The 20,956-nt window shown below is 27.9% G+C and overlaps 1 protein-coding gene across 1 annotated transcript in view; it reads right to left on the bottom strand.

Moving 5' to 3' along the window:
- Positions 1 to 19,829, bottom strand: part of LOC136971610 (zinc finger CCHC domain-containing protein 2-like) — a 62,371-nt gene extending 42,542 nt beyond the window's left edge. The window contains exon 1 of the mRNA XM_067266087.1: positions 19,142 to 19,829. Within this exon, the coding sequence (XP_067122188.1) occupies positions 19,142 to 19,618 (477 nt within the window). The 5' untranslated portion in view covers positions 19,619 to 19,829. The remainder of the gene's footprint in view (positions 1 to 19,141) is intronic.
- Between the last annotated feature and the right edge of the window lie 1,127 nt (positions 19,830 to 20,956).

The raw sequence follows: 20,956 nt of genomic DNA, 5'->3' as shown, positions 1-20,956 counted from the left end.
AAGTAAGACCAGAGTTTAAAGTGGTAAGGGTAGTACTTAACCCTCAATATAACAATATTTTTATAATTAAGTATGAGCCAGATCTTGAAGGGCTTTTTAACTCTCAGCTATGATTGTTTATAGTGTACTCATGTCAGTTTGATCCATACTATACTCAATATGCTGTTGATTTTTTTTGGACAGTTTTTTTTCTTTTGCATAATATAAGTAGTGTTCTTGTGTTTTTATCATAATTATAGTTTGTTTGTGAAAATTTTGGTTTCAGCTTGTGAAAATATTTACAATGAAAAACTACATTTTGACCTTTGTCATGTTATGAACCACATTGTTGAAGTAATAAGAAGCTAATAATTGTAAAGAAATTAAAGAAATTTTATATTTTTCCATCAAAAATAGACAAAGAAAACATGTCAGTAAGTGAAAGAGACTAATATGTAGAAACTGCACCATTAGAATGTGTACAAATTGTGCACTATATGCATCATTATGGATAACAAATATAAATGTTCTAAATTAGGCTATAAATATTTCATAGGTGCAAAATTTACAAATTGTTGAAGGAAATAAGTATAAATGAAAAAAGTGTACACGGCATATTAACATGAACTAACCTCTAGTTCGTTATGTTGTAGACAACAACCTTAGACACTGAAGGCACGAGCCTAAACAGGAACTGAAAAATTACCAACCCAAAATGCATTGTTAAATAGGCAAAATAAACTATTGGAAGAAGAAACCATTACTTCTAACATTTTATATTTTTAATTATATCAAATAACAAAAAGCTTAATTTTGTGGGTAGTGATGAGTTTAAAAAACAAATTGCAAATGTTAATAATAAATAATACCTTCATTAAGTCCGAGCTCTCTCGAGATATGCCATATGAACACCCACTATCTCCCCACCCCTTCAACCATGAAAATTTAAAAGCATCAATGCTCCTTATACACAAACTATCATGCCAAATTTTATTTCTCATAGATACCAACACAAGAAGAAAGAGACTTCTTCAACACTTAACTCTTTCTTCAACACTTGCTGAAGAAAGAGTTAACATGTTCTTGCCCAAAGCCCTTCAATTAATTTCTATTTTTAGTTTTATTCTAACAAACAATGAAAAATTTAGTCTGTAAACTATGTAACATAAAAGGTACCATGGGGTCTATAAGATTCCAAGCATATAAAAAGAATAAAATATCCTAAACCAATAAAGCAATGTAAGTCTCCTTCAATTAATATATATATATTAAAGTGGTAAAAGAAAATACATAAAGCAATAAACCTGATAAATTAATTATTTCCGTGTTATAACATTTTGAAATATGTCTGGGGTCAAAATGACTTCATGGTACCAGACATGGATTAATACTGAAGATGGCTAATACATTCTATATAAGATAGAAAGTTTAGTCTGCAGTCTTATAAGAAGAACAATTATTACAACCCCAACATAAAAATATTAGACCACTCCAATTGAAATGTAACACACCTTTTTAAGCTTGAATACACTAAGTGAAAACAAGTCAAAATGAATATAATAAAATGTAATCATGTGCTAACATCTATGAAGATAATTTAATATTTGAATGAGTGAATTAATGCATATACCATAAATTAAAATATCAACAAAGTTTTGCAACAGAAGACAAAAATATTCAATGCTAAGAACAAAATCATTAGACCATTGCATAATATTTAAGAGTTATGAAAATAAAATGTTAAAACTAGAAAACAGACATGTAAATGAACATATGAAATACAGTCATTTACATGCCTGTTTTCTAAAGAATACACAACATTTTCTGATTAGTTGCTGAAATAGATAAAAAATATGGCATGTGGAAAGGAGCTTTCAGATAATATTAAGAGGAGAATAATAACATTACACAATGAACAATATTCTCAAAGAAAAACAGCTGAACAACTTAAGATTAGTAAAACAGCTATGCAATATGTACTAAACACTCTTAAAACTACAGGAAGTATCAAGAACAAGAAAACAACAAAGAGACAAGATGGAATATGTAATATTCTACAATTTGTAAAACAAAGAAAACCAGCTCAATTCAGGAAATGAATGGAGGAAATATGATGTCAATGTTTCTGCAAAAATAGTGTGTGGGCATTTGAAATCAATGGGCTATACCACATATAAAAGAAAAACCAAGCCTTTTTTAACACCATAAAAAGTAAAAGGCCAGTTGGCCTGGGCAGATGAGCTCAAACATTGGACCACAAATGAGTGGAACAGAATTATATTCTTTGACAAGAATTGTATTTGCTTAGGATATGGTGACAATTTGAAGAGAAATCTAAAAATGATTGTCTCAAAGGATGTGAAATTTCCATTATCTGTAATGATGTGAGGATGCATGTCATCATACAGCATAGGAAAAATGTGCATCTGTAATGAAACAGTAAATAGTGAGACACACATTGATATTTTAAACAATAACTTATTTCTTACAATCGAAAAACAGTTTGGGAATAATATATTTACATTCAAAGATTATAATGCATTATATCACAGATGCCATGTAACATCCTGGCTGCAAGCTAAGCATACAGTATTCCATGTTTGGATTGGCCTGCAAATAACTCTGACCTTAACCCAATTGAAAATCTGTGGGCTATTTTGAAAAAAGGTCAGAAAAACTGCCCCCTGTACTAAAGAGGAATTGAAAGATGCAATTCAATGATCCTGGTCTGAAATATCTTCTGACATGTGCCAACATTTAATTCAACAAATACCAGTACGAATCAGGGCTGTTTTGAAAGCAAAAGAAGATTCAAACAGATTTTAGACAAGATGGTCTAATAATTGTCTTTACCTTAGGGTGATCTAATAATTTTGTCTTTGATTTGGTTTTGCTTTTTATTATTTTTCTTTTGTAATGAAACATACAACAAGCAATGCATTAAAATATTGAATAAATCTCTATAGATATTAATGAATCAATGTGTATTATATTTATTTCTGCTTGTTCTCAGTGAATTTGAACTTAAAAACTTGTGTTACATTTCAATTAGGATGGTCTAATACTTTCATTTTTGGAGTTGTATTTTTGGAAATATTTTAAGTGTGTGAGATATTATATAATTCTTTAACATGGTTATATTTTTACTAACTTTATAAGCATCCATATAAAAATTTTTAAATGATTATCATATAATGTAATTTTAATATAGAAAGAAAAAAATTTGAAATTGACGGATTCAAATGAAAAGAAACTTGACCAATAGAATAATTTAAACTTTTGGTATAAAGACAATGCAAAAAAACACTTAGGTCTCAAATTCATCAATTTGCAACTTTATATTTTTCAATCAATATAATTAAATTATTTAATTTTATGAACTTTAAATATAAGTAAAATTTTATATTCCGTATATCTTGGCAGATAAGACGAGGTATAAATTTTCGTCAAAGTTTTATAGTTTTAGCATATATCTGTCCTATACGCCGACCCCCAAACTATCAACGGCCTATGAATTTAGTTTAGATCAGCGATCATTATCTGAATAATAATACTGTATAGCGTATACGAAATTATGTCCTATTTGTAATTTTTCAAATGAACAAATTTTATTTTCTTGCATCTGGTAGCACTGCCTTGCGATTGATGCAAACATTCGCACTGATTTGGCATTCAGGTAATGACCTTGACTATTCACAAAAACGTCGTATGGGCTATTCTATTTTGTGCACATACCCTACTCTCTACTAGTAAATAATTACGATTTATCTGTTTTTTATAATGGTTTTAATTTATATAAATTTCAATCTAACATTTTTTTTTTTGTATCTGTCCTATAAGACTTTGGATCAAACCCCGGATTTTGGGGGCCTTTTTTTATGATTCAACTATCGTCTTATCTGCCGAGATACACGGTATGTATGTATGTATGTATATATACAGTAGAGCGTCGATAAGTAGAACGTCGGTAAGTGGAATGGCCGGAAAGTGGAACGATTTTCAGTCGGACTGTGTCGTGCTGAATCGAATGTTTTTGATACTAAATTTACTTCTAAAGTATAATTTTCATGTTTTTTATATTCTTTAATATATTTATTTTGTTTGTACAAAATGCAGAAATAATTTTTAACGATACGATAGCCTCGATTATTATTATAAAAATTTTCGTTAGGCTTAAAATCGACGAAAATTCAACACGAAGCAACACGCAACGGAGAAAAATTCAACAGGAAGCGATACGCAACGGAGAAAAATTTGAACATCGGACAGGTTAATGTATTTTTTCGTACAAAGTCGGCAACTGGAACAAATCATTAACTGGAAGGACCCCAGTCCCCAATTGGTTCCACTTATCGACGCTCTACTGTATATAAAATTTTATAATTATATAGAATCATGAAGAAATTTTTATTATTATTAACCATTAAGAAAAATTACAATAAAAAAATTCTTAAACATTTATTAAGTCTTTCCCAGAATAAGAATAGAGCTTATGTTCACTCTATCATCCGAAAGCAATAGGTTTTATCTCCAAAGTGAAAATCAAATTGTGCACATGGTATCATATTTAAACTAACTAGTATACTTTCTCAATGCTTTCCAATATCTAGCATAAAAAACATTCTATAATTAACTATAAAACATTTTTATTGCTAGATATTAGGGAGTATCAATAAAGGAGATTAATCACGTACAATAACAAGTGTACATCTTGATTTTCAATTTGTTTAAAGACAGAGCCTTATGCCTCGGGATGATATCTCTAGTTCACTTACTTAAAGAAAAATTTTTCCATGTTTATTATGAAGTAGAAAGTAATAGAACATATATTAGAAAATTACATGTTTAAACTGTTATAATCTACATGAAGTTTCTGATATTTTTGCAAAAACTTTATTATAAAAAAAATTACATGATATTTGAACTATTGAAGTTTTTTTACAAAAATTCAAACATTATATTTTAAAGAAATTCTTCAAAAAAGAATGCTTGAATTGCTTTTCTATGGTGACAGAGCGATACACGCAAGATTCAGCACATCCACTCCATTTTGGGAAATATTATAGATAATAATAAAATACATTCTGATTAATAAATATATAATTTTAGTTAATTTTAGTGTCATAATATTCATTCAACATTATAACAGACTTTATTATTAGAGTAAATATATTATCGATTAACATGTAAATAATACTTGATACTTTCAGTTCCTATTCCTTTGATTACAGAATTGATATTTAATTACTTATATGTTTGTTGTTTATCTCAAACAAATTACCTATTATATCAATTATTATCTAATATATTATTATTTTTATAATTGAAAATTTTCAGTAAGAGCGAGAGAGGGAGTAAAAGTGAATGAGTAAAGTTTTTATTTAAAAATGTAACTTTGAAATATTTTGAATTCATATACTTAAGTGACATTCAGCATCAATTGCTTAATAATTGATGCTGAATGTCACTAGTATAATTTTCTCCAAAACAGAATTTTTAAAATATTTTACATCTTACTCATCCAAGACTATTCAGATCCCTTATTTTTGGCACATAGTTATATTAGTTCACACATAATCGGCAACAGTTGGCATCATACTTTTTAATATATCCATTACATCATGACAATTCAATTTACCACATATACATAAAAAAATATATACAAAAATACTGCAGAGTCTTGAGAAAAGAACTAGCTGATAATTCAATACACATACTGACAATACTGACTTTTTAAATTTGGTTGTTTGGCATTATTGAATCATCCTGAATAATAAAACTAATTATTAAACATATATTATTTATAAACTTTAATATAAACATCCTGAAGCCCAATATTTTAGTAATATACCAAATGATTGGATTAAATCAGGCTACTTTACCACTATTATTTTTAATTAAATTCTAAATAATTTGGTACTAGAGGTAGGAGTTAGGTGTCATCTCTTATTAAATTTAATAATTATACAAAACTAAATTTATTAATTATACGAGTCACTTAAATACATGAGCCAATCACAGCCCGGCACACGAGCTGTGATTGGCTCATGCATTTAAGTGACTCGTACAACACGGATTCATATAACATGGAACTTATCTACCGTGTTATAGGGGGGTCTACTGTATAAGCATAAATGCCAATTCTAGACAATGATTTAGTAATGTAAATTATTTTTAAAAATTAGATGTTAAATCTCTCCATAACAAATAAAATAAATATTCAATTATATGGATTGAATTTATAAATATTATAAATATTGAAAAGAGTTCAATATCTTAATATCAAAAAGAGAGTGGCTATGCTGATAAATTATTAGTATAAATCTCAAATTATAAGAAAAATATAAAGTAATGAAAATAAGTACTAAGGATCCTAAAAGAATATAGATTAAATTTATTAGAATTTATTAGAATTTATAAACAGAATAAAGAAAAAGTGCCCTTTCATCATAAAGTATGAATGAAAACTTTATATGCAATCATAAAACATTTAAAAAATTCTTTGATATAATTTTAGAATCTGATTTACTTAATAGTTGAACAACACTTTCTGGAACCTTTTACCGGTGTTAGACGCAAAACGAAAAAATTTCCGTTAACGTTTTCGAACTTTGTAGTTCTTCTTCAGACGGTAAAAAACGAGGAACGCAGATCGAATAAAAGAACGAGTTATTTTTAAACCGAAATCGAATGCTTCACGATGCAGCTGGTCAGACATGCGCATATGGTGCAAGTAGATGGCGATTAAAGGTCCGTGTCGATGAGGGTCTGCCAGGCGGTGGACAAATTGAGTTCCTCTTTATAATTAATGCAGGTGGCGGTGCGGCTGTGTTTGTAAATGGAGATAGCCTCCAACCACCTCAGATGTTCAGGGTGAGGCGATGCGATGATAAGCCTGGCTTGGTTGAGGGCCGCTTCGATGTCCGGATCGGTGGCGTAAGTTGAGAGTGCCGTAGAATTTCTCTCATGCAGAATATCAGCATTGTGCTCACGTAATCTGATCCCCAAAGATCTCTTGGTTGAGCCGATGTAAACAAGGTTTCTGTCAAACCTGTGATCCTTAAGAGGAATTAATTCCATTCCTCTTAAGGATCACAGGTTTGACAGAAACCTTGTTTACATCGGCTCAACCAAGAGATCTTTGGGGATCAGATTACGTGAGCACAATGCTGATATTCTGCATGAGAGAAATTCTACGGCACTCTCAACTTACGCCACCGATCCGGACATCGAAGCGGCCCTCAACCAAGCCAGGCTTATCATCGCATCGCCTCACCCTGAACATCTGAGGTGGTTGGAGGCTATCTCCATTTACAAACACAGCCGCACCGCCACCTGCATTAATTATAAAGAGGAACTCAATTTGTCCACCGCCTGGCAGACCCTCATCGACACGGACCTTTAATCGCCATCTGCTTGCACCATATGCGCATGTCTGACCAGCTGCATCGTGAAGCATTCGATTTCGGTTTAAAAATAACTCGTTCTTTTATTCGATCTGCGTTCCTCCTTTTTTACTGTCTGAAGAAGAACTACAAAGTTCGAAAACGTTAACGGAAATTTTTTCGTTTTGCGTCTAACACCGGTAAAAGGTTCCAGAAAGTGTTGTTACATCCCCGGTGTTCCTTGATGTATGTAGATTTTCAATAGTTGAAGCTGGAAAATAAGGAATTGCAAAAAATTTTGACTTCTTTATCGTGATTTTTTTCATTTTATAATATACTTGATTATGGAATTATTACTCCCAACTATTAAACATATAAATGATGTTAGTTTTCAAAAATTTGAAAAATATTTCATTTGAATATAGAGTAGAAACTGTAATTACAGACAGATAACTAACAGAATGCCTATAATAATCTGAATCCATAGATTATTATTAATTTAATTTAAAAAATCTGAACTGGATTACGATGATAGATGATCAATTATGTATTTTCATAAAATAAAAAGTTTTAGACTTCAAATTTAAAAATTGAGGTTTTTTATACATGACAAAGATTTTTTAATTAAATACATTCCATATTACATTCATGAATAAAAATAATTTATTATTATTTCAGTCTTAAATCCATTTGTTTTAAAAAAAAGTCATTCATATATTAAAGATTATTGGAGAGAGAGAGAGAGAGAGAGAAATACATAGATTCATATTAACTTATACTGGAAGAATTTCACCAGATCTTTACTTCTAGATAGGTAGGATAAAACTATTGAAAGAAACATACAAAAATAAGAATTTACTTTATTAACAATGTCTAACTTATATCAAATTGATTGAATTTTCAATAATTTCTGTTTAAGGAAAAAATATCAAAAAGAATGCTATCATATTTATAAGACAGTATCTTTTAACAAGCAAAACATTTTGGTTGTTTTCCCCAATTAAGTAGAAACAGTAACTCATATTGTTTTCTATGATAAAACAGAAGACTAACTCTAGCAACAAACAGATAGAGGTGATGCTTGAATTGGAAAGTAAAAGTTTTAATTGATGATGATGACAACTTCTAAAACATTATTGTTTAATAATATTGTTAACTTGAAGAAAAAAAAAAACATTTACCACATTTAATTAGTTGACACTAATCAATTTTGGAGTATCTGCCAATTTCTGAATAATTCATTGATAGGCTCGATTCAAATTCACTAAAACTTGTGAAACATTAGAAACAAAAATTTCCAATATAAATAAAATTTATAATTTCTCATCATATCAAAGAAAAAAAAATTTGAAATATAAACAGGTTTGTTAATTAATCTATTTTATATTTATAGTAAAAAAGAAAAATTTTAACATAGTCATCATGCATATTCAATATAATATCCTTGAAAAAGCTTAAATTCCTGGGTGGTGAAAAGTAATAAATTACATATTTTTGTATTCAAATTAATGTAGTCTTAGTTAAGTATTATTTTAAAAGAAATGTATAATTTCAGTTTCAAAAATTTTTCAATACAAACTTTTAATATTGTTTTTATTATCAGTCTCTAAGAGTTATTATATAAATATAAAATTTCATAATTTCTTGTTTGTGTAAAATACTAATATAGTCTTATGCAATGAAATAAAGGCTTTGGTATGAAATAAATAAATTAAAGTAATATGCAAGGATGAAAATTTTATGATTTATTATAATCCTTCTTTTTTTTTTTTTTGTACAATGTAACAATATGATCCAGTAAGGATTATATATTTTAATAGCATCTTTTTCTTCATTAAAGTATCTATTTCAATACCTGTAAAAAATACATTTCTGAAATATTACTATGGATTTACCTTAATACCTTGAGTTTTTAACTATATTCTTTCAGGACACTAAGTTTAAATTATTCTAATGCAAGAAATAAACAAAGGTTACAATCCCCATCTGTAAACGTTAATAAAAAGAAAAATAAAGTAAGTAAATCATGTTTTCTCAATTTGAATAAGTTATCTTAATTTAGTTTATTATAATATCTATATATATATTTGCAATATATCAAACAATACTCATCAGTTTTCTTTTTTTTTTTTAAATAAATTAATAATGCATATATTGTAAACTCTATTATATAAAAATTATAATCCACAGAAAATTTTTTGTTTCTTCCTGCATAAGCCAAATATGAATCAACAATATACAATTATAATCATTAATTTGATTAATTAGTATTGTTCATACATCAAAAATTTTTATGTATAACATGTTGAATTTGATGTGTTTTAAAATTTATCAAAAATAATTATTCATTTTTAATATATAAATTGCACTTGATCAATATTAATCTAGTAATTAACATTAGATTCTTTCTAGAATGTCTGAGTGTTTATATTTTCCAGACAGAGTCATCACTTTTAGGTCTGGCACAAGAGAGATGGCATGACTAGATTTATCACCAGCCATCTTTACTTTCTGGATCATCCCCAGGAAATTACTAGAAAAGGAAGTTAATGGGTCCGAGAGCCAAGTGGGACAACAGATACGAAGAAAAACCTGGCATTCATTAGAGTGCAAACCCACTGCTCCATGAATTACAGACAGACACACAATAATTTGAACATTTCAATGCTATTAAACATTATGATTCAGAAGCTTATTTAATTTATGCATTTAGCCTATACACAGTATTTAATTCATTCTAAAACATGATACTTAAATAAACGAGAATGATTTGAAACTACAGTTTAATTTAATTTCCTAGTTTTTCCTGTAAAAGCTATGAATTTTGATGATACAAAAATTAATTACATAACAGCAAAACAATATTTATAAATTTTTCCTTTATTATTATTATGATTATATTTTTATTTTATATATTTAGATTTGACATTTCAAATAGTCCATTATTTTTGTTAAATTTTGTAAATAAATATATTAATATATATTATTCAGAAATTCATGGAATATATTTAATAGCAAACTTCTACACTGCTTTGAATCAGTGGTAGCATATGAGACTTTCTTATGAGAGATATGGGGCTAGGATTATTATTTAATTAATGAAAAAGGCTTAATTTAAGTTTATATGATTTACTTTTAACACTTCAAATATTTACAGTGTTTCATGTTAAAGTTATGGTAAAAGCCATTCATAAGGGGTCATCCATAAATTATGTAAGGTATTTTGGGGTGGGTGGGGGTCAAGGATTTCTTACAGTTTCTTATTCAGGGGTAGGGGGTAATAGATCTAGTCTTATGTAATATTCTTATTTTTATTTTTTGATCTCGTTGAGTGGTGGCATTTTGAATTTGGCTTCAATTTGGCGGTTTCTATTAAGAACGCTCATAGTACCAATGCCACCTCATGTGATATGATAGAATAATAATGCTCGCAGACTCATGTTCTACACATTTTTTTTATCATGGAAGAAAGGCCATATGGTGATTTCTCTCTTCTCTCTTGTTTTGTTTTGTATGACGTTTCTGTTTACACGCGTACTAGCTAGTCGATCTGTCAAAGTTTTTTTACATCCTTTTGTGAAAATTAAAATTAATAGAAAAATGAATATTATGACATTAATTAATGATAATAATAACGAAAAGATTGTTAATAATTAAAAAATAAAGTTCTTAAAATAAATTGTTCATTCAAATTCATTAAATTTTTATATTTTTAAATTTGTTCACAGAGTCTTTTATAAATAAATAGTACAGTGTACATATTAATTAATCTAATTAATAATTATATATTTTGGACCTATGATTTTTAGGGTTTCATAAAAAAAATTTTTTCTTGTTAAAGTCTTTCTTTAAAATCATGTCTAAATATTACATAAGATAGGGGAGGGGAGATCAAAGAAAATATTACAGTTTCTTACACAGGGGTGGGTGGTGGTCTAGAATGGCTGAAATCACCCTTACATAATTTATGTACAGCCCCTAACAATATGTAAATAATGTTTTACTTCAATAAAACAAATTATAAAAAAAGAATTTTTAAGTTTATCAAGTAGTAGTTGAATTATAAGATTCTTATATATGAAATGATTAGCAAAATGCCAGAGTTTGAAATGTTAAAAAATTATATATATGTATGTATGCGTGTTCTCAAAATATTCTCTGGACTGTACCAACAATAGTTCAGCTAGAACCTATCTCACAGTCAGTCATCCTAGTTACACAGATATCAGCAGGCAATTTGTTTAATCATAAAAGGCCATCATAAGTATTATTGTTTATTCTTTTGGAAGAATATATGTATCTCCTAGCAAAAACTATTTATTCAGGTATTTAGTTAAATTTTTCTCAGAACTTCTGAATAGAGTACAGGCTATGCAGTCCTTAGGGACAAGCCACCACTGCTACAAATTACTATCACTATGGTTCTTAAAGATATAATCTTTAAATTCAAATATCTGAACAAAGATATTTTTTTAATTAACTAAACTCAGTAATTCAAGTGTCAAATTTATGCTGTAGTATATTGTTAAATTTTAGTATTAAAAAAATTCTAATATATCAGTCAAGCTACAAAATATACACACAATCTTTTCATTACATCATATGGGCAAAAATTACTCTTATAATTGTAAAAGAAAACATATTATCTTAATCAAATAATTATTACATCTTCATTAAAACTTCTGAACTCCATTAACATATAGTTTGAGTTCAACATATATAGATTTCTAATATATTTCAATTATGTTTCAAATATTATATATGGTATTTTCATTAATTATCATGATTATAATTACTAAGTTATTAACAAATATTATGATGATGAGAATTTAAAATAAGAGAAATAGATTTAATAAAAATGGTATAATACAAATAAAATAGTTATTAATGCCATTCTCTTGTTTATGAAGATCATACAAATAACAAAAAAAAATGTTTGATTTTCATATTCATAATATACAGTAGGAATCTCAATTTAATGGATTTCAAATTTAACAGAGGAGAAATTTCTATCCAAATAAAAAATTTAGAACCTTTTTTCCTCAATTCATGAACAAAACATGCTAAAACATTAGAAGTTGCGGCCAACATTTTCATCGCAAAAATGTGAACATCAGACGTTCAGCACTGCCATCATGTAAACCTAGAAGTTTGACAATGGCATTTGGAACATCAGTGGAATCATGCTGGACATTCCAAATGCCATTGTCAAACTTCTAGGTTTACAGGATGGCAGCGCTGAACGTCCGATGTTCACATTTTTGCGATGAAAATATCGGCTGCAACCTCTCTATTAAGTCAATTGAATTAACATGTAAATTTCTCAATGTACTGTACATTATATTATTTTATTAATATTTATACATTATAACATTTTAATACATCATGTACACTGTAAGTTCAGTATTAACATATGTTTTTAAATATGTTCAATTTAACAGGCTTTCAGCAATAATGGACACCCCTTTTCCAGTTAGTCCATTAACTCAAGAGCCTCTTCTTCTTCATTTATTTTACTTTAGAAAATTAATTTGCAGTACTTAAATTTAGCCAGAATACACAGAAAATGTTCCTTTTGTAACAATAATACATTGAAATCACAAGGTGTAATATTTGTTACTTTTTTAATTACATATTAAATACTGATTAAAATTTATTTATTTTTTTTATAAGTAGAAAGCATGTAAGGCTAAATTTGACTTTTAAAATAGTAATAATACACCATGTTTTATATTAATAGCATCAGTTTATGAATTTATTGAAATATAACAAATTATTACAGCATTAGTTTGAGAACACTGAAATACTGATACTTCCTACAATTATTGAAATTATTTTAATTTTGCAGCATCCAATTTGACGAATTGCATTAAATATTTTTAAATGTTAAATATATTTAAATTAAATGTAGCTATAAACTGCAAATAAACTAATTCTAAATAATCCTTTGATAACAAAGATCATCAAAACCTAATAAAAATTTTGCTATTTAAATTTTTATTTCTTAGGCAAATTTATGACATCTTCATAAAATGATTCCATATAAATCAAAAAATTAAGATAAGAGAATTTTCATACATGCATAAAAGGAAAACAGTTTAAAATTAATATACCTCTTTTTTTTTATCATAATAGAAGTTATGTAAATTTAAATATCAAAATGTGAATAAGTCAAAATTTGTTTTTGTTGTTGTTTATTATTTAAAAATTTAAATAATATTTATATTAATTACATGTACATTTTATAATCTAATTGTTATTTACTTTGTGTAAATGAATTTTTTCTATTGCATATAAAAGTAAAATTTTGGTCACATAGTGCATATACGATCCTGACGCTAAGTTTATAATCTATCAAGCAAACCGTAGAAATTCATTATGTAATGTATATTTTTAATAACTTTATTTTGCATATTTATAAATAATTAATCAGTAATTAAATGCATCAACAATTATCAATTAATATGAGTTGCTATCTATGAGAAAAAAATTTACTCTTTTGTTTAATCATTAAACATTTGCTTGTCAAATTATTAAAAATATATCATATAACCTCAAATTTCAGAAGTTTGACTTATATTTAATTTAATAGATCGTGAACTATTTAATATCATAATTATTATTCTGTAAAAATCACCTAAAAGTATGAGATTAATTAATTAATAATTTTTCTGAATATTATCTTTAGAAACAAAATAAGTAACATTTGTAGCAAGTAATTACTTTAGCAATTGTAGTAACAATGTAAATTCTCTTATCTCCATAATTTCATATCTGTATTACTTTCTATTCACTACAAAGATGTAGACAATATATTCACTACAAGAACAAACATAGAATATGATGACAACTAGTATCATTTGATTTAATTTGAATCTAAAATTTTCAGGTATATAAATATAAATAATAATTTTATCTTTCTTTTTGTAAATACAGATATCTCCAGTACATTTCAAGACATTTGGGATAAATGGGTGTTATCCAACTGATTTTCAATTATGGTAAAAACAGAAATTATGTTTAGCACCAGATGAAACAATTTTATCTTCAGGATTTTCTCGGGTATAAAATTGATAAACTAAATAAGTTTCAAAAATGGGATAGTGGCTAAAGAAAATATGACAATACCAATGTAATAAATAGTCACTATGCCTACTGGCAGATGTAATAAAATTTGTAACATCTAGATTATTTTATTTGCATATAATATTTGATGATAATAACCCATTTTATATTTAAAAAAATAAAAAGAAAACCATAAATCAAAGAACAAATCAATTTATTAAAAATATTGAAAAGAAAGAAATATTAAGATTCATAGTTAATAATTTACTTTTTAAATATCAATTGATTTAGTTATAATAAACATTATATGTGTTTTCATTTATTAGAAATTTTAAGACTCCATTAGAACTTTTATAAACTTTTAGTTTTTAGAAAAATGACAAATTATTAATTATAATTTCAGATTACAATACTAAAATGTAAAGGCATTTGCATCTTCAGATACTTCAGTTAACTTTAATGTTATCAAGTGATAAATTTTATTTTTCAATGAGAAACAAGAATTAAACAACAAGCAAAATTGATATAATATACAAAATAATGTTCTTTTATACTAAAATATGTGTATTTTTCCAGAATTTCAATTTATAACTAAATAAAATTCAATTTACCTCTTAATAACAAAAAAAAAAGCACACTTCTTTCTTGCATTAAAAATAAAATTGTTAAAATCCATCGTAAGAGATTGTTAATTGTAAAATTGTAAAATTGTTAATTACAGTTAATTTCAGTATGAATCTGTATTTTTCAGTTTGATACTTTCTTATCATTATTAGCGAGGTTGAGGCCAAAGTTTTAAACGCAAAAACGTGTACATCATACATTCAGTGCCGCTTTCCTGTAAGCCTAGAAGTTTGACAATGGTGCTTGGAAAGTCAGCGGAATCATGCTCGACATTCCAAACACCATTGTCAAACTTCTAGGCTTACAGGAAAGCGGCACTGAATGTCCGATGTACACGTTTTCGTTGTACACGTTTAAAACTTCAGCCTCAACCTTGCTATTATTGTGGAAAAAAATACAAAGTAATGTCTTTCTCAGACTTTATACAAGTTATGTAATGTTAGATTATATTTTATATGAAAATAGTTTAATTTTTTGCTAAGATATAATTATAAAAAAGAAATATTAGATAATAACGGAAATGAAATATTTTTATACATCATAAAGAGAGAAATTGAAATAACAGGAAAGTAATATTTGTTCTACTGGGATAAAATTTATCCCTGATATCAGATCATTTTTTTTAACTTTTAAAATATAATCTTACAACACTAACATAGTTTTATAAAACAGCATAGCAAAGATTAAAGTTATAGGTCTAATAATAATCAGTTATTATTACATTATTATTGGATAAATAATATAAGAAAATAAGAAATATTCAATAAATTTAGAGATAAAATATTGCAAAATAATATTTGGTTCTAAGTCTTCTGACTAACTAAAATAGTCATTCTAAATGTTTATGATTCTTAACATCTACATTTAATGATAAATATAATGTATAATTTCACAATAATTTCTATATTCATGTTACCAAATCATCAGAAATGATCTAGCAATTTTTATTGGAACTAAGCATAACATTTTGGTTTATTTTCTAAATTAATTTATCAGCATTATTGATATATTTACACTCTTACTATTACTTTCCTAAAATGCAAATATGTGAGAAATAAAAAATGCATTTTACTCATCTCTCTCTCTCTTTTTTTAGTGCATAAATTTTTTTATACTTCAGGTAATTTTCTGTTATGTAAATTTCAACTGAATTCTGATTTTGCAAACAATAAATATATATATATATTATATTATATTAGTTAATTTTGCTTATACAGTCTAATATAATTCTGTAACTTTCCACTCACATATTCAATAATTTTCTCTATCTTTACTACAATGGTAATTTCAATTCTAATGCACAAATACTATATCAGAAATTTTGTCATTTTCATCCAAATTTTTTGATAAATTTTTGTTTAAATACTTCAGAAAGTTCAATTATATTCTATTATTACATAAAACTTTATTTTAAAAAATTACCAATTTCTTCCTAAAACTACACTTAATAAAAAAAACCTTTAATTTTTTGTAAAATATTTTGGAAGATAAATTAATATACAGTCAAATATTAAAATCTTCCTCTTTGGCCTTAGCCCCACTTAACAGCGGGGTTGGCACATCTGGATTTTATTTTCAATCTCCATTAGGCCCGATCATGGGCCTGGTCTGGGTGTAGGCCCATGGCCCACACGTTATGGTGTAGTATGTCCAGCCAATACTGCCTTGGGCAGGACCCAGGTACCTCCAAATGTAGGCCCATGTGGATGATGGAATTGGCGTCAGCATGGAGCACATAACCATACAGGCAGAGGCGACACTTGAGCGCTTTCTCACTGATCTCAGCAACACCATACTGGGCTCTGATGTCAACATTGAGTACTCGATTGAGTCTGGTAAGGCCACTCATCCAATGCAACATCCTAGTCTCCACAGTAGCAAGTCGGCGGTCGATGACCTTCGTAGTTGGCCTGTACCCAGCGCCATACAGCACAACAGGCCAGACGACGGTTTGATGAATCTTTGACTTGAGTTGATCCTTGATGCATCGGTCGCACAGCACACTTGTTATTGAGCACCACTTCAGCCAGGTGGCATTGACACGTGTGACCGCCTCATGGTATAAGTCACTGTTGGTGGAGATCACAGACCCGAGATATTTAAAGTGCTCAGCTTGGAGAAGGCCAACGCCATCGACAATGATTGCACCTTGCTTAGTTGTGTCTGTTGTTAAGTACTCCATCTTCCTCAGGTTTGGTCGGAGGCCATGTTGTGCCAGGCGATTACAACACATCTGGATGAGCTGCTGCAGGTTGATCTTGTCAGTGGAGGCGAGGAGCACATCAGCATACAGTAATGTATATGGTACATGTTGCTGGATGTCACGTGTGATGACATCCATGACAACAATGAAGAGAAACGGGGAGAGAGTGGAGTCCTGGTGAACATCGACGGAGACACGGAATGGTTTTGAGATCCCAGTATCCCAGCAACGCCACAGACACGGCTCATTGGATTGCAGTCAAATATTAAAATGATTTAAAATAAAAGTTTTTAAAATCTATAAAATATCAGGAAAGTTGTCTCTTTAAAATTCACATAACTTTTTCTGTGTGTTCTATTCAAAAATGAATTACTATAGAACTTTTTTTAAACAAATTTTTTGGTCTTACAGTAGAAACACTTCGTAAACAATAAAAAATATATTTAAATTTTTTAAATCCACAAGCTCTTTTTGAAGTCCAATATTTTATATATACTGTACTACAATTATGCCTAATTATAGCATGAAATATTTTACAATATAGGTTGTGTTTGATTACCCAGCAATATTTAATGATTAAATAAATTATGTATGATATATGTAAGCAAATAATCAAACAAATTTATTTGGTTAGTTTTAAAAAGAAAACGTTCATTACATATAGTACAAATTTTACTATAAAATGTTAAATATCAGTCAGTCTGACCTAATTAACATTCTCTTGAAAATAAAGAATTCTTACAATCTCAGTTAATTACATTTCATCAAAAACTAGCATAAATATACTAATATTAAAAATATAACTTATATTTAATGATTAAATAAATTATGTATTCAAAATAATTCAACAATAAAAACAAATTTTAGGCACTAAGTATATACTGCTAATTTATTTATAAATTTATATTATACAATTTAAACTTAACAATAATAATAATAATAATAATAATCATTATCTAATTTTAAAACAAAGATTATTCTTTGACCTCATTTACAAACTGAAGAATTACTATATATATATATATATTTTTTTTTGAAAAATTTTAATAAAATTAAAACCTTTTTAAAATGCTTTAAGCTTTATTGATATTTCTAGAGTTACTAGTAAATGTTTTTGGTATATACCATGTTTTTAAAGAATAAACAGATTCTTCCATTAAAAATACATTCGCACAAGGAAAAAATGTTTTACTACAATAGTAACAGCTACTAAGATGAATTATAAACTGTATTTTAAAACAAGTGATTTTTTTAAAGTAATAATTTAACAGATTTACCATTTAAAACTGAAAATTTAACAGGAAAAAAAAATGTAAATGTTTTAATTAAAATTCTAACTTGCTTGAAAATAAAAAATTAAATTTGGAATTCCAAAAATTTCTCGATTTTTACTAATTTACTTAAAAAAATTAATCTGTTTCCAAACATTTTCATTTTACACTTACTTTAATTGTAATAATATTTCAATAATATTGAAATAAATAAATCAGATATTCATTAATCATATTACAAATTTTAATTGATTTTTTTTTTAGTTTGAAAACAGAAAATTGAATTTCACGAAATGAATATTTCTAAATCGTAACAAAACCAATTATTATTTACATAATAAAATAATACCTTTAAAAGTATTATTACTAATACATTAGACGACGAATCGGGACGTGTATCTGATGCGAAAACTTTAAAACAATGCGGTCGATTTCAGAGTGAACTTTTGCAATATATATTTAATAAACGTTAAAGGACGAATAAAAGTAACAACACTTGGCATTTGAATAACAGATAGATAATGTGTTTTGATAGATTTAATTATATGTAATCAGTATGTTTAGAAATTTGTAAGTGTGTGAGAAAATGGACACACACAATATGTAATTCTTACCTGATTATTTTCTCCGATTAATTTCTCAACAGATAAGAGATGTTGCGTCAAGACAGTCTTCTGGTCAAAGGTGAATGCGGGATGATTGAGAGCCATTGTGATGACCAAAAGCATTTCATTGAGCGATCTTTGATCAGTAAATAACTCAATACAGTCCAAATGTTTTGACAATGTTTGGTAAAGAGCATTTGAGCAAACATGGTTAGAAGAATGAAGCAGTGCCAGAGACACGATAAACTTACACCTGGTCACGTTGTCTTTAAGATCGATCAGTTTTCTGATTTCGTTTACGTTATTTGCTTTCTGTTCTGCTTCTTGGAAACAATAAAAATCTTTTTTACCTAAATCTTCTAAACATGTTCCTAAAAATCTTAGCTCCAGGGGATAACACATGTTTAACAATCCACAAACAATTCCTATACGCTTGGAACCAGTTAATTCTTTGAACCACATGAATACTTCTTCTTTACAAACCATGGCTCATACAGACAATTATTATTAACTTTAATAATTACGTTTCAATATTTCTTCATCTGAGTCGCCATCTTGTCCGTCTTGACAAGAAGGATTCGCCTTACATCCGGGCACCGCGATCCCTCATCCAATAGCAATGAGGGAAAGTTCTATCTCTAGGTAATCTCGAGAGCAGGATTCTAAATGAAATTTATTATGTTCGTTTATTTATTTTATTTTTCTATCTCCTGAAAATAAATTCGATAAAATTAAATATTCAGTAGTTAAATTATTCATTAAATAGCTTAATTATTTCTACAAAATATATTTTTAAATTTATATAATACATAAATGTATAAAATGTAATCGATAAAACAAACCTTCAAGCGTTGAGTTAGACGTTTAAAAATGTTAAAAATGTCCAATTTTAATAAATTTAATCAAAACTAAATGCTAAAAATATTTTAATTCTATTCTTATAAGCTTCGACTTTCTTATGAAACCAGAGCGCTCATTCGTTTCATTCTTAAATTCAAAATTTGAATCAACCAATAGTTTCTCTTACGATTACGATTACGGAATCAAAATTTGAAAACCGATTAATATTGGCGAAAAATATATCATTTAAATTCATTTAAAATCTTCTAAATACTTTAAATAATTATAATTTATAAATAGTTTCTGGCTGAAGAATGTTTTTGACTTAGATGCTGATAAATTCTAAGTATCGCTAATTCAAATAGAACATCCCCAATCTGTCATTTATATAACTATGAAACCTCTTTTAAAGTACTTGTGAACATGGGTGTCTATATAAAATTTTCCAGGAAGAGCAAAACTTGGAGATAAATAATTACATCAATATATTTTTGTTTAATTATTTATTTTTAGAGGAATTTTTACAAGTAGATTATAGAATACAGTATTGCATCAGTACAAACGAACGAACACAGCGTCTTATGGTCGAAGATGTAAGGTTACATATCTGAATCACAATTTCTCTATAAAGTATTTGTAGAGCGAAGACAAATCCTCTTTCCTGCAGTACTCTTACGGAACTTTTTGCTGGCTTCCAGGGTAACCCCCACCTAGAAGGCATAGACCTTCTAGATAGGGGTTACCTCGGAAGCCAGCTCTGGGGATCCGGAATCGGATCCGGACGGGTAAAAAAATCGCAAGGAGTTTTTCGGGGAGGTCCGACCGGATATTATCTCCACCTCAAATTAGTACTGTAATGGTTACCCCTGTACATTATACTTTTCTATTAGCAATGGAGTCGTGCCGGTCATCTATGTAACTTCTTTCAGGGGAAAAGCTTTGAACTGATATAACGTAACTTCTGGTTTGCATCGGAAATTCATA

Source organism: Centruroides vittatus, unplaced genomic scaffold (assembly GCF_030686945.1).
Source record: "Centruroides vittatus isolate TY-2023 unplaced genomic scaffold, ASM3068694v2 contig_2634, whole genome shotgun sequence".
Lineage (NCBI taxonomy): Eukaryota > Metazoa > Arthropoda > Arachnida > Scorpiones > Buthidae > Centruroides > Centruroides vittatus.
Note: the sequence above shows the minus strand (reverse complement) of the source record. Positions and strands in the feature narration are given on the sequence as shown.